This window comes from Aotus nancymaae, unplaced genomic scaffold, assembly GCF_030222135.1.
Source record: "Aotus nancymaae isolate 86718 unplaced genomic scaffold, 86718_ANA_hifiasm-v0.15.2.pri h1tg000079l, whole genome shotgun sequence".
Classification (NCBI taxonomy): Eukaryota; Metazoa; Chordata; class Mammalia; order Primates; family Aotidae; genus Aotus; species Aotus nancymaae.
In genome coordinates this window covers 16,133,720-16,149,365 of record NW_026988494.1, presented here as the reverse complement: position 1 = coordinate 16,149,365, position 15,646 = coordinate 16,133,720, and the positions used below count along the sequence as shown (strand labels likewise).

Sequence of the window (15,646 nt, the reverse complement as noted above, 5' to 3'; positions counted from 1 at the left end):
ATTACTTGCAGTTGCCTTACTGGGTAAGCACATAAATACTTGGGTAACAGATGCCTTCGTGTGAATCCATTGTCTGGATTTTTATTAAGACGAACTGTGTTAGCCAGGCACAGTGGCTCATACCTGTAATCCCAGCACTTTGGGAGGCCAAGGCAGATGGATCCCTTGAGTTCAGGAGTTTGAGACCAGCCTGGTGAAACCCCATCTCTACTAAAAACACAAAAATGTTAGCCGGGCGTGGTGGCGCAGGCCTGTAATCTCAGCTTACTTGGGAGACTGAGGCAGGAGAATCGCTTGAACTCAGAAGGCACAGGTTGCAGTGAGCCAAAATCGCACCACTGCACTCCAGCCTGGGTGATGGAGTGAGACTCTGTCTCAAAAAAAAAATTATCTGTGTCTTCTGATATAGGTAATATAGTAGTCAGTGTTTTTTTGTTAGCTAATTAAAATTCATCTTCAAAACCCATAAATGTTATCAAATGTATTTTTCAATGCTGAATAGTCTCGTGAAAAATATATTAAGGCCAGACACGGTGGCTCACACCTGTAATCCTAGCACTTTGGGAGAGCAAGGCAGGAGGATCACTTGAGCCCAGGAGTTTGAGACCAGCCAGGGAGACCAGCCAAGGCAACAGAGTGAGACTCCACCTCTACAGAAATTTAAACATATACGTTAAAGCTGAGTTCCTTTGAATCTAGGTGATGGTTCTCATCTAGAGATGAGAAATTGCTTTGGCAGTTGTTTCTGTGGCTCTGGAAATTGCTCTCATGATTTTACAGGTGTTCCCTGAGTGGCAGGGGACCCACCTTCTTTCCTAGACCTTCTTTAAAAAATGGAGAAGGCCAGATTGTTGCGGAGAGATTACACTACATACCTGTGAGGGCCCTGGGCACTCTACTGGAGAGTGAATCATTTAACTTAAGTGTCAAGACAAAGGACCGTCATTCCATTCTTTGACTTTCATGTCCAATCCTAGGAATTGACCCATGAGGGTATCATGAAGAACTTTCCAATAGTAAAGCCACTGTTTTTATGATAGCCATACAAAGCATCAGTTAAAATATTGATTCTGTTTTTCCTTTTAGTACTGTTAAATAAAAAAAAGATTGAAGAATAATGCTTACAGATGAACAGGAATAAAAATGATTATTAGAATCAACTTCATCGATCCAATTTTGTCCTTTCTTGATTTCTTTGTTTTGCCTTAGATATCTTTTCTGATTAAATTTGACCCCATTGACTTTAATAGTATTTAATAGTTTCATTATAAAATATGCTTATTGTAAAATTAAAATTCATATGTAGTAATGTATGTATATAAAGTATGAAGGAAAAATTCTCGTTTCTGCATCTTCTCATTTCTTCCTTGTCTCACTCTGCTGTACCTCTGAATAGTCTCACAAAATTGTGGTACAGCCTTTTGTGCTCTTTCAACATATAGGTAAATAAAAACTTCAAATATATAAGTGTTTATTTTCTCAGGGGACATGCACAATGGAACTTTATTTCTATAAATTTATTTTTGCCTTGGAACCCTCAGCCTACATAATCACAACCCAATTCTCAGTTTTTCTCGAGCCCGCGTAATAATTTCTCAGTGTTCATTTATAATGTGGTCTCCTTCCTTCGTTTCCCACATCTCATGGCTATCACTGCTCCCCCCAAGTCCTGTTTGTTCATCTCTTTTCTTCCTTTTCATTTCTTTCTCTTCTTTCTCTTCCTTCTTTCTTAGAACACCTAACGCGATCTACCCTTTAACACATTTTTAAGTGCACAATACAGTGTTGTTAAGCATAGGTTGTGTGTTGCACAGCTCATCTGTAGGGCGTATTCATCCTGCGTAACTGGAACTTTCTCCCCGTTGAACAACTCCCCATTTCCCTTCCCCCAGCCCCTGGCAAGCACCATTGTACCGTCTTGTTTCTACAGAATAGGATAATATTAATATTAACACTATCCTGTCTTTCACTTATTAAATCTTTCCATTGACATTTTAGTTTTGCTAGGCATCTTTTACTGATTTTTACTGTTGTTGAATATAGTACACACTTACTCAGGTTTTCTCAGGTGGGTGTCTTAGTAAATTGGTTCATTAATGAAGGATTGCTTCAAATCCAGTAGACTCTGTTGCTATCTAAGGCAAAGTGAAAGTGTCATTCTTCCAGATTTTCCCTATGTAAAAGATGGTTATAATTACAGAATAAAAACAAATCTGTTGTCTATACGTAAGTCTATGCTAAGTGCATGAGCTTAAAATAAACCACTGAGGTCAATGATATCCTGGCAAGTAGATCGTGAATCTTTATCTTTCACATCTAGGATAAGTTACACAATATGTTATGAACTGGTAAATGTCACCTTTTCAGAACTGTAATTCACAGAAGTCCAGTATTGATTTCACTGTTTAAGAATTTAGTGTTTGGGTTATTTGCAATCTCTCAATTAACCCAATATTGCTATGTTTTGCTTTTAATACTGCTTATGATGTGTGTATTTTATTGCTTGATATGAAATCCAGTTAGAACCACTTCAGGTCAACTTTACTGTGAAGCTAAATGTTGGGACTGTTGGTGAAACGGTTAAATGTCTTTGTTGCATCCACACTGTTTTCAGCATTCTGCTGTAGGCGCCCCTGTCTAGTATGAGCTCCAGTTTGAACTCAGTCTGCCTCCAAGCCTCATACTTCTTTCTTTAGCTGAGATGCTTCTGTTCTGTGGCGTGGCCAAGGGAACACTGGGTGGGTGGTTAGGCACCTGGATTCTAGGCCTTACTGTCATTGGCTGGGTGTGTGACACGAGTAAGCCATTTAACCACCTGAGTAGTTTGTTCATCAATAAACTGGGATAGTAATAGTCACACACGGTTAAGATTATTCTCACTATCAAAGGAACGAATCTTTTGGTGAAATTGGCATTTATTTCGTATCCTCAGTGCTCAAGCGTCATGGTGGAATCGGGAAGACTTTGGTGCCGAAAAGTTGGCAGTAGGTGTAGGGGATGGGCCTGGATGGGGGTGATAATGAGATAGGGCGGGTCACAGAAATGATATTTGGGTGCAGAGCTAAGCTTTCCTCTAGTGCAGTCTCTGTGAAGGTACAGGTCTTCTGTAGTAATTCCAAGGCACCCTCAGAAATGTCTGCAAACCTAGAATGTGTTTAAAAGCAAAGCTATGAGGCATGCATTTCTGAAGAATAAGCTGATTTCCAAAACTTCAGAAGCCTTGGCTGCATTGTGGCTGCGGCCCAGTCGTTTTGATCTGTTACTTGCCAAACCTTGCTTATTAGTTGCAATGATGATGACTCATCAGTGTTTTTTCTGAAGGGGCCGCAGTTTGGTAACTTTATAGTCAAAAAATCTGTTTTTCTGTTACTCCTAAAGCAAGTAAAACTAGTGGCTAAATATAAGTTTTTAAAATGGGTATTTGCTATCTAGTAGTTGCTAATTATTGTAAAGGATGTAAAGAAGAAAGTCGCTAGCTAATATACTGAAGAGACAAATAAGCTTGTAAGCTTGTAAAAATGGATTAAGCGTTGAATGCTTCAGTGTAGATGATGGGAGAACACATGATAAAATATCATTTACTATTGGCGTTAAAAGAAAAATGAATTCGTTGAGAAAACATTTATTAAGGCTCACTCCATGCTAGATCGTTGCCAGTTCCTGAGGATCAGAATTGAATCAGGTGCCCTTCCTGATCTCAAGAACCTTAGAGATGGTCCAAGAGGAATGTGGAGGCAGACGCTGTGATAGAAGCAAGTACATGGCATGAGCAGAAAGCCAGGCATAGTCCATGGTACACAGAGGAGGGTGTCCTGGCAGGATAAGCTCACAAAGAGGTCCTGGTTCTCAACAGTGCTTCAGAAACCTGGCGATCTTGTGAAACTGCAGGCGGTGATTCAGTAGACCTAGGGTGGAGTCGCAAATGAGTAGCAAGGGTTTAGAAGAGAATCTAGAGCTGACTTGTCATTCACTGGGCAGAAATAGGGGAGGGGCTAGAAAGGAGGCCATTCAGTCAGAAGGATGGGCATAAGCAGAATAATAGAGTGAAATGGCTAGAGAGAAACTAAGGGGAGTGTGTGTATGAAGGGGTGGAGGCATGGCCTAAAGGGGAAGAAGTGGGTAGGGTTGCCTTTTATTTATGCCTGTAAAATAAATATGAAATAAAAGGATTGAAGATAAGATCACCATCCTATAGATTGGGGTATCCAATCTTTTGGCTTCCCTGGGCCACACTGGAGGAAGAAAAATTGTCTTGGGCCACACATAAAATACGCTAATGATAGCTGATGAGCTAAAAAAAAAAAAAAAATTGCAAAAAAAATCTCAATGTTCTAAGAAAGTTTATGAATTTGTGCAGGGTCAGCATTCAAAGCTGCCCTGGGCCGCATGCCGTAGATAGTGGAGAATCCCAAATCTTAGACCAGGTCATGACCTTAGTTTTCACATTCGGGAGAGTAACATGATGGAGTTGGAAGGGATGGGAAGATAAGATTTTAGGAGAGTAATACAGTTGTTTAGACGACTCTATAAGGGGTTAAATAAGGAATCAAAGAGAGGAGGAAGAGATATTTGAAAGGAAATGATGTGCCTAGTAGACTATTAATAGACTAACACGTGATGTGCCCCGGTGTCAGAAAGTTAGGTTGACTGGAGCAAAGCACACATGGATGTAGACGAGGAATACAGTAGTGAGGCTGGAGCCGAAGAGGGAGCTTAGTGTGGTCACTTCAAGTGCCAGGCCTGAGGAGCTTCCATGTCTTTCTCTCCATTAGATGAGGTTTTTATGAGCGAAATCACTGGAACAGAGCAATGAGCATTACTTTCCAGCAGCATTGCTTGACTCACTTACGGGGTCCTTAGTGATACGCAACACTGTCATTTTCATCAAAGGTCTTCAACTCTGGATAGTCTTCAGTTAGGTACTACTGGTAGCATTGGGAGATGGTGCTAGAATATATGGGGATCTGGGGAAGAAAAGATGATTCCAATGGTTTGAAGCTGGAAAAAAATTAAAAATAGGGCAGGGTGGCTCACACCTGTAATTCCAGCACTTTGGGAGGCTGAGGCAGGAGGATTGCTTAAGGCCAGAAGTTTGAGACTAGCCTGGGCAACAGAGCGAAGATTTCCTCCCTATAAAAAGTTTTGTTGTTGTTTTTTTTGTTTTTTAAAGTGGAGCTATAATTAGCATAAACAGGAGCACACCAGTCCAAGATGAAAACTTAAAGTACACAATGAGTACTTTGAAACATGAGTAGCCTTGGGATTCAGAAGGAAGACAGGGCTGCGTGTGAGAATATGGGATTCGTCTGCACAGGATGATGGTTAGAGGAAAGTAAAGAAGATAGATTCTCCGAGAGAATGGGTGTGAGGAGAGTTGTGAGCAAAAGATTGAACTTGGGAAACGCCCATATTTAGGTAGCAGATGTGAGTGAGCATCAGGAGATTGTAGTTACAGAGATGCCAGAAGATATGAAGCCTGTATATTTATTTCACTGATAAATGGAAACATTTTTACTGCAAGAAAGAGTTAGAAATTTGAGTGAAGGTCATTAAAGTTTGGCAGATAAACTATGTGGAGAGTAAAGAAGAAAAGATAAGAGCAAGAAAAATAATAGTGTAGCACCACCTGGTGTTAAAACACTAGGCATTTTTCAAATAAAATTTTTTCTTTCAAATTGCATTTTTCTTCCTGTTTGGGTAGTTTTTAAATTTTCCACTTACTTATTTTTTATATGATAGCCTTTTATGCTAATGGAATAACTTTTTTCGTCAACAGTATGGGAGGTCATATCAATTTGTTTATTCTTTGATTTCAGTTTTGCCAAAAGCTGTTTTCTCGTGATTCTTCAGACTGATCTACTTCAGAGAACATGTGCGAGTTAATTACTTTAGGAGACAGGGTTACCGCCACACTTCTCATATCCTAATTGCCTCATCACTTCTGCTCTCTTGCCTCTAAATGATTAAAAATAAACATCTCTGTGTGAAGCTTTCATCTTTCATCTGAAGTTACATGATTGTGAATATTCATTTTGTTTTGACTTTGTTGTTAGTGCAGAAGTTTGAGTTTACAGGCTTAAAAAGTGCCAGCTTTCAAGACGAATAGCAGTGGAAACTTTTTTTTTTTTAATCCCAAGGAAAACCTACATCTTTGAAAACAGCACAGTCATCATGGGTGAATTTGCCTAGACCACTTCCTAAATCCAAAGCATCTTTGAAAAGTTCTGCGCTGCGGAGGACAGGAAGCACCCCTTCAATAGCCAGCACCCACAGTGAGCTGAGCACTTACAGCAACAATTGTAAGTCAACTTGGTATCACACTTCAGGGATTGTTGAAACAGTCATTACATGAAAAACTAATGCTCTGCAAATAATTAGAATTTTTGTTTCTGGGGTTTCAGGAAAAATATGCATGCTGCTTCCCTGGAGTTGCTCTGAGAGTTTGGCAGAAAGAACAAAATTCTTTGAAAAACACTCTTGAAATAATTGTGTGTTAAAGTGTATTTTTGCATGAAGGATTCTAAAGTGTCTGAAGTGATGGTGTTTTGGGGCTTTGAGAGTAGCAGCCCAGGGGATTTGTACTCTAACTGGAATCAGAAAAAAGTTTACTTCAGTTTTTACTTACTTTGCAAAAGACTATCTCTTGTGGATATGTGTTGTAATCTTTAACTTTGGATGCTAGATTTTGTATAATATGACTAATATAACTTGAAGCCTAATTCTAAAAAATGTAAACTCAGGAGAACTGTGTTAAAGTTTTCAGTTAATGTGAGTTCTATTTTCTGTGTATAAAGGAGTGAATTTACTGAGATGCTTCTTTGATTCCAGAGATGTATTTGGACTTGGTTCTTATTTTCTCATTTCCTTTTTTGTATTTCCCCACAAAATGATTCATAAATTTAAGCCATTTTGCAGTGCCTGCTGTGCATGGACACCATGATAGGCGCAGTGAGGGACATGGGATATAAAAGAAGTGATCCTTATTCTAAAAAATAATTGAAGAGAAAAAGAAGGTATTTCTGTGGATGATGAGAATACCGATAAAACCGGACACAAGGGTGTGGAGAGGGACGGCAAATTGATCTCTCCAGTTTGACAGATCAATTTCCTCTTCTGGGTTAGGAGCTGGGGACAAAGTGGAATAATGCTCATGGGGCTCTTCCGGGTATGGAGCAGTGTTTTAGGATGACCATATATGCTTTTAGTTTTTGCTCTCAAGTAACTTCTACTGTTACCCTGATTTTTATATATGAGGTGATTGAGGCTCAGAGATATTGTCACTGGTCCAAAGTCACACAGCAGGTGTGTCAGGGAATTAAGAATGCATTTTTTGTAGAGAAAGCATTGAATTAATGACCGAATTAATGAGCATATTTCTGATGGGTCACCTAGCAGCAGTAGCTGAGAGTAAGTGGCTGCATACCCTGGCACTTCAGAAATACTGAATATGTGACTTAAAATTAAACAAGATTATGATCAGCTTATTGCTTGAATTTTTGAGCTGTGGCACAAAATCAGGTTTGCATGTAAGAGAGAACTCTGAATTTGAAAAGGTAATTGACATATGTATTATTTTAAGTTCATTTCACTCTAGCTCTCTCTGTCTCGTCATGCAATTTTAAAAACAAACCATCAAAACAGAATCACCAGCATGCTCTGGAAAAACTGTTGTGGCAACAGAATTTGTAGCACTTGAAGCAGACACAATCTGTAGCCCCGCATTTTGTCGACATCCATGTTGACTTGGCCACCGTTTCCGTGCTGTGTCTGATGCTCCTGAGGAGGTTGTAAAATGCTTTTGTCCATTCCTTTTTGTCTTTTAACAAAGGAGTTTACCATACACCCACAGAGCCTGTCTAGTGGCGATGTGTTCCTGTTGCGGATTAAGCATTCAAATCAATGAGTCTCTTTCTTAGTTTGATTTGCTAGCTGGTTTAATCTGTTTTGTGTAGTGCCTTGGAGCTTACACATTTTTTTCTTCCTCCATTCTAATTCACTAAGAGCAAGCATGAGGGATATGAGAGTGAACATGGCTGCAGTTTTTCCTGCTTAAGCTTGCTTTGATCCTTTTAAATGACTGTACCAGGAGGATTTCGCAGTTGTACAGAAACTGATATTTCTTCAAAAATCTTTATCAATTCTACACTCACCCCACCGGCTGGTTCAGAGAGGCACTATGATGCTACCTTATTGACACTGCTGGTCGTGGGATCGTACAGCCTTTGTATAATTCCTTTGTTAGCCACGTTTACGGGGAAAAAAAGTAGGTCAACGATTTCTGGTTTCTTTTCTTTGTAAGCATGCTTAAATTTTATTCAATAAATTGATTAGGATGTTTTGACTGCTATTTCTGTAACTTGTAATTTATGGTAATTGTAGTATATGGGGGCATTTTGTATGCATGTTTAAGATGTGAATGCTTCTGTGTAGAACCAATTTTATTGTCTCTTTTATGTGTTTTGGCACTCAATATAATTCAGCAGCATCGTTGATGTGCTGGCACATGAAGTTATCCCATTATCAAAGACTATTTGATGGTTTAATTTCTCATTAAATAACTAGTTTTTGTATGTATGTAGCTGGTAGTTGTGCAAGTATAGAAAAACACTTTTCTAAAATTAAAATGGGAACATCACATCTTTATTTTTCTAAGTTGTACCTGCAAGCATTAAACATGTGTACCTTTAAAGACTATCTCAAAACATGAAAAAATTATTTTGCGCTGAATTTTCCTGCTTCTGTTAATGGATGGTCATTTTAAGAATTAACTTGATCTTTTGATCAGTGTTCTGATTTATATTGGCTTAAGTATTTGAATCCCTTTAATGAATATTGGTTTCTTGCTTTGTCTGCTTGTTTCTTTGTGATGTGATATCATCAATGGCATCATTTAAGAACTTCTGATAAAACACAGTGCTGCTGTAAAATCAGCATTGGGTTCTCGGAACTTCGGAATCCTATAGAAATAATGTTACTAAGTTTTTCAAATGACAGAATCAAAATATGTTAGGCAATAAATTCTTATTTGGGAATTTTAGTAGGTTCTTTTGTGTGTGTTCTTTTAGGCGTAGAAAATTTCAAAGTTATGATATTGATCCTTTGGGATATTAACGTAAAACATTTCACAGTGGTTTCTATACCAAATCTGCTCATTTATAGAGGTTAAACATTATAAGCTCTTTCACACTTAGATACCTAACATCCAGTTTTTAAGATCATTAAAGTAACTGGATAAAAATAAATGATATGCTGTAGATCAGGAACAGAGTTGAAGGTTTGGGGACTGTTGTGCAATCTAGAAGGAGGTCTTGGGAGAGCATAATTTTGCCATGTTAGCAGGAAAATAGTCCAAAGACTTCACTTCCCCTTCCACTTTGGCCACAAAACCATGTTTATTTTTTGAGAGCCAGATGGTGAGGGGAAATGTAAGAGATGCAGACCAAAGCTATTTGCATTCTCTTGGAAATGGAACAGAAGGAGACTGAATAAAAGAAATGGAGCGTTCTTTCCCTTCACCTTCACGGCCAGCCCTGGCTGAGAGGGGTGTGACACACAGAAAAGGGCACTCACCTTGGACTCACCTTTGGTTTCACTTGCGCGCGCGCGCGTTTGTGTGTGTGTGTGTGTGTGTGTGTGTCGGAGTTTCGCTCTTGTCGCCCAGACTGGAGTGCAGAGGTATGATCTCGGCTCACTGCAACCTCTGCTTCCTGGGTTCAAGCAATTCTCCTCCCTCAGCCTCCTGAGTAGCTGGGATTACAGACATGCACCACCATGCCCAGCTAATTTTTTTATTTTTAGTAGAGATGGGGTTTCATCATGTTAGCCAGTCTGGTCTCCAACTCCTGACCTCAAGCGATCTGTTCACTTCGGCCTCCCAAAGTACTGGGTTACAGGCATGAGCCTCCGTGTCTGGCCCCACTTTAGTTTTGCTCCTAACTCTGTGAAGTTTCTCTTCTCTTAGCCTCCATGCTCTCCTCTGATCGATGACAAGGGAGGACTGGATCGTCTTCAAAATCCTTGCAGCAACAAATGTCTCTGGCCCTTTTCACTGCAATAAGACGGGGCCTAATTGTTTGGCAGGATGGTATTTTGAGTTGTTCAGGTGATTAAGCTGGGAAAGAACAGGGTGGCTCTTATTTACCCTTAGTTTTTTTCTTTCTTTTTTTCTCACAACAGGAATGGCAAGTGAGTATCGTCTCACCTGCCAACACTGGTTAGTTGATAAGAATTCACCTGTAGTATGGTGTCAGTTGTTTCTCAGGCTGCTTCCAGGTTCGGGGGAAAGTTTTGTGTTCAAGTAGGGATGTCTGCCGTGGGTGAGGCCAAGATGAGGAACAGGCAGTAGGTTCTTTAGGCTCTACATCACAAAACATGTTAGTACTTAACGCACTTCCGAACGGACTGTTTATGAAGGAAATATCCAGACCACTGTTAGCTTTGTTCTCGTTCTTTCTCTTTTCTTGTTTTCTCAGGGTATATGTGAGACGTTCTTGTTGTTGTATAGTTGAGTGATCTTGCTTTTGAAATTCAAAAGCTTAGATTTCAGTAGGACTTTGGTTTTAAGCCAGGTGGGCAGATGATCTGGCACAGTGGGGAGTGTTAAACTGATTCACATAAAATTCAAAAAATGAACAGAATGTTGGCTCTGTGTATATACACATGATGTTATAAAAGCTAATTTTCACTAGGTGTTAGAATGTACTATGAATGTTAGTTTGCAGATAGAAGTCTGGAACAATGAGAAGCTTTTTTTTTTTTTTTTTTTGGAGACAGTCTCACCTTGTTGCCCAGGCTGGAGTGCAGTGTGCAGTGGCGTGGTCTCAGTTCACTGCAACCTCAGCCTCCCGGATTCAAGCAGTTCTCCCACCTCAGCCTCCTGAGTAGCTGGGGTTACAGGTGTATGCCACCATGCCCAGCTAATTTTTGTATTTTCAGCAGAGACAGGGTTTTGTCATGTTGGCCAGGCTGGTCTCGAACTCCTGGCCCCAAGTGACCCACCCACCTCGGCCTTCCATAGTGCTAGGATTACAGGTGTAAGCTAGGATTACAGGTGCGAGCCACTGTGCCAAGCCTGAGAAGCCCTTTTCTAATAGGAAAATCATTTATTTTGCTTGGGCTTTTTTGAGAATATCCATTCACTTTTCCTTTTATACTCAACAGCTCCTTTATTTCACTTGAACCACACTTTGGCCATGGGGAAATGAAGATAAGGATTCCAGAGAATCTATTATTCTGGCATAATTGAGACAGTTAGGACTAAAGATGACAAAGGGACAGTTTTGTTTTTTGTTTGTTAAGAGTTTTGCTCTTGTTGCCCAGGCTGGAGTGCAATGGCGCTATCCCAGCTCACCACAGCCTCCACCTCGTGGTTTCAAGCAATTCTCCTGCCTCAGCCTCCCAAGTAGCTGGGATTACAGGCATGCAACACCATGCCTGGTTAATTTTGTATTTTCAGTAGAGACAGATTTCTCCATGTTGGTCGGACTGGTCTTGAACTCCTCAGGTGATCTGCCTGCTTGGGGCCCCAAAGTACTGGGATTACAGACATAAGCCACCTGGCCCGACCCAAAGAGTCAGTTTTAAACTGCATAACAGATCAGGTTGAGAAATAGGTGGCCACTTGGGGAATTTTACCTATTGTCTCTTCAGGCCAACTGTCTTTAGTGCCGTGGCTCTTTAGAACAGTGTCTTTAGGATGATTCTGAGGAGGCATCCAGCCTCAGTGGGACTGAATGCCACAGTCAGTTGGGCGCCCGTGAAAGCGAATGTACTGTCTATTCCCATACCCCATATTCAGACCCTTGTTATTCATAGACAGGTGATTCAGCACAGCTAGGCAGTGGCCAAGTCAGCACCAGAACTTGGATATTTTATATCCTGTTGCATTGCTTGAAACTATTATGCATCTTTTATAGTGGAACTCTTGCCACTGAGGACTTTATTGTTTGGATATAATGAGTCTGGGTAAGGGAAAATTTAGATAGCATCAGGATACCCAGCCAGTTGCCACGTTAGGAATGTAACTAGAGGGCGGGGGAAATACTTGAGGAGCATCCTGCCTCATGATGATACACATCCTTCAAGTTGGGGTTTACTAGAAAGCAGTGGGCCAGCCTAGAGCACAGTGAGTAGAGAGTGAGAGAAAGATATTAAGTGTTAGTCAAACAGGTATGTTCAGTTCAGTATAGTTTGTGCCTGCCATTAGGAAGGCAGAAAGCATGTACGATCGTTGATGATCGTAGAGTATGTGAATAAATATCTTGTACATATAGCTTTCATGTAAATATGTATAAAATGTAAATACGTGTGTGTTTGTACCTGAGTCGAAGCAGACATTTTATCCTTGCAGTATGGATTCTGACTTCATTTTCTGTGTTACGAAGTTGATAGGTCTGGTGCTAGATTGATCGAGTGTTGTATTGAATTTGAAAAGTGGCATTGAGACCTCTGGTTTCTAGCACATCACTTCCTATTCTGCATGTGACAGTGAGCCAAGGGACAGGAGTATCGGGCCTCATGAGAAACGTGTCCTTTACTTTAGTGAGAAACTTTTTTACTGATCTCTTCGTGAACTGCAGGCCTTTGTGTCTAGAGTTTAGGAAAGCATGAATTTAGAATCACACAATTTCATATTAGGTTTGTAAATTGAACTCAGTTTAATTTTGTTTTGTTTTCAAGATAGAATCTTGCTCTGTCGCCAGGCTGGAGTGCAGTGGCGCCATCTCAGCTCACTGCAACCTCCGCCTCCTGGGTTCAAGTGATACTCCTGCCTCAGCCTCCCAAGTACCTGGGACTACAGGCATGTGCCACCGTGCCCAGCTAATTTTTGTATTTTTAGTAGAGACAGGGTTTCAGCATGTTGGCCAGGATGGTCTCAGTCTCTTGACCTCCTGATCCACCCACCTTGGCCTCCCAAAGTACTGGGATTACAGGCATGAGCCACCGTGCCCGGCCACTCAGTTTAATTTTTAAAATATGAAGAAGTGACTTATTTGTTGCCGAACGTAATAACATATGGCTTCAAGAAAAGTAAGACTAAAACCAGATTGTTAAAATTCCATGGTCAAACTCTCTGATTTTGTTTGTTGGATTTGATTCAGCAAAAGCTAAAATGCTAATTGAAACCCAATACTCATTTTGTATAAACATCTAAAAAGGGTTCTGTTGAATGTTACAATAGCAGAATCTTTAATACTATCATTCCTGTTAGCTTCCTGTCAACTTTGGGCATACCAAGTCTCTACATTCTAGGGAAGGTGAGAATTGGAGAAAAGGACAGGAAGTTGACAGAATTTTCTCAGCAGGAGGAAAAGCTCTGTGTTGATTTGACCTAATATTAGGAATGTTATTTGGGCACAAGAACAATTAACAGATGGCTCATTGTACAGGGACTGGGTGTGGGTTAGGGAAAATAATAGCATGCCTGTGCAAAGTTTGAATGTGATGTGTCTAAGCACTATTGTGGCAGTTGGAATAATTTAGCATAGTGAAAAATTTCTAGCCGTCTAGTTATACTGTGTTTGTAAACAAGGTAGGCATCTTAACCCTTTGCTAAATGAGTGAAGTGAGAAAAGGGGTCAGAGTTGTTAATAAAGAAATGTATAAGTGTTGAATAGTAGAATAGAATCGGGTGCTTAGAATTGGATATTGATACTGTTTAGAAACAAACAAAAAATCCAGTCTGGGTTGGTGGGGGGGAGTTTTTACACATAATATAAAAGACAGTTTTTGTTATTCAAGTGAGATTCCCTTTTATATTTTCGCTTTGGAGCAAACTTTCTTTGTTCAGGGAAGAAGTTGGCATTTTAACTCCTTGCTGCAGCAGTGAGGATTTGAACCAGATCCCATCGTCTCATCCTTATAGCTACCAAGTAGTCTGTATGTTACTGTTCTGACGTCATTAAGTAGCTGGCTGCGTGAATTCTTCCTTGTCCCCATGGAGATGGGCACTCTTCCTAGCTGCACCTGGGGCATCCTTGTTGCATTGCATGAATGGCTGTATTATTTCTTCCCCAACTTTTATCTGGGATGAAGGCTGAATTGGACACGATGCATAACTTGGACTGTGCCAGGCAAAACAAGATGTCTGGTCACTGTGATTGCAGCCTTTATTTCACATCCCTGAGCACACAAGCTACCTGGTATCCACGGTGTACTCCCATCGTTCAATAATGACTGGCCAGTCATAGGTGTTTATTGAGCATTGTTGATTCAAGGACAAAGGAATAAATTTGGAAGGTCAAAATTGTGTTTATCTATATAATAAAATGTTCTTTTCTGTTTTATTACAGCAAGTAATGCTGCTGTCATCAAATATGAGGAGAAACCTTCAAAACCAGCATTTCAAAATGGTTCCTCAGGATCCTTTTATTTGAAGCCTTTGATATCCAGGGCTCATGTTCACTTGCTGAAAACTCCTCCAAAAGGTATGGTCCTCATTGTGGTTAGAAGAGGGAGGGCAAGATGCTTAAAGTTCTTGGCTTGTAGAAAGTTAAATTTTGACAATTAGGTTTTTGGTATATTTAACAATGATTTAAAATGTGTTAAGAGATATATTTTTGCACTGAGAAAATTGTTCTGAGAGTCGGTAAGTTCTATGGTTAAAAATCATTACATATAAATCAGCAGGCAGAACAAAGGTATAAAGTAAGAATAACAGAACTTCTAGAGTTAAGTTATTCTAAGATAGTGCTCTAGGAGAGAGAGGTGGGAGTAGAAATGCATGATTTACTTTTCGTCAGGGTAGACGTTTCATGTTTATTACTGTACTTGTGTCTTCATGTCTTTGGTCCAAGACAGTGTTCTTCCTCTAAATGTTCTTTTTTTTTTTTTTTTGAGACGGAGTCTTGCTCTGTCACCCAGGCTGGAGTGCAATGGCACGATCTCGGCTCACAGCAACCTCTGCCTCCCAGTTCAAGCGATTCTCCTGCCTCAGCCTCCCGCGTAGCTGGGACTACAGGCATGCGTCACCACACCCTGCTAATTTCTGTATTTTTAGAAGAGACGGGGTTTCACCATGTTGGCCAGGATGGTCTTGATCTCTTGACCTTGTGATCCGCCCACCTCAACCTCCCAAAGTGCCAGGATTACAGGCATGAGTCACCATGCCTGGCCCTACATGTTCTTTATCTCTATTCCTTCTTTTATCACTCGTTTTGTATTTACTATGACTATTAAAAGTAATTTTCAGGTTTACAAAACATGTGATATATACTTAATGTGTGGTGTTTTCATAGAGCTTTGTCACAGTGGGCCCAAAGCACATCAGAAGCCTGCTTTGTGCCACACACGGTGGCTCACACCTGTAATCCCAGCACTTTGGGAGGCCAAGACAGGTGGACCACTTGAGGTCAGGAGTTCAAGACCAGCCTGGCGAAGATGGTGAAACCCCATCTCTACTAAAAATACAAAAATTAGCTGGGCGTGGTGGTCTGTACCTTTAGTTCCAGCTACTCGGGAGGCTGAGGCACAAGAATCACTTGAACCCAGGAGGCAGAGGTTGCAGCAAGCTGAGATCGCTGCACTGCACTCCAGCCTGGGCGAAAGAGTGAGATTCTGTCTCGAAAACAAAAAAAAGAAAAAAAAAGCTGTCTTTGTGCTTAGTGAACTAAAGCTTAACCGAAGCCTGAGAGAATAATTGTGAATG

The 15,646-nt window shown here is 40.4% G+C and overlaps 1 protein-coding gene across 3 annotated transcripts in view; it reads left to right on the top strand.

The window, feature by feature from the left end:
- MTUS1 (microtubule associated scaffold protein 1) overlaps nt 1–15,646 on the top strand; it is a 110,468-nt gene that overhangs the window by 26,653 nt on the left and 68,169 nt on the right. Inside the window, exons 3-4 of one of the 3 annotated variants that reach the window (XM_064368714.1) lie at nt 6,138–6,299; nt 14,292–14,426. In XM_064368714.1, coding sequence (XP_064224784.1) covers nt 6,138–6,299; nt 14,292–14,426 — 297 coding nt within the window. Of the gene's footprint in view, nt 1–6,137; nt 6,300–7,991; nt 8,264–14,291; nt 14,427–15,646 lie in introns of those variants that run through there. The other 2 variants (XM_064368716.1, XM_064368715.1) reach the window with 2 other exon arrangements.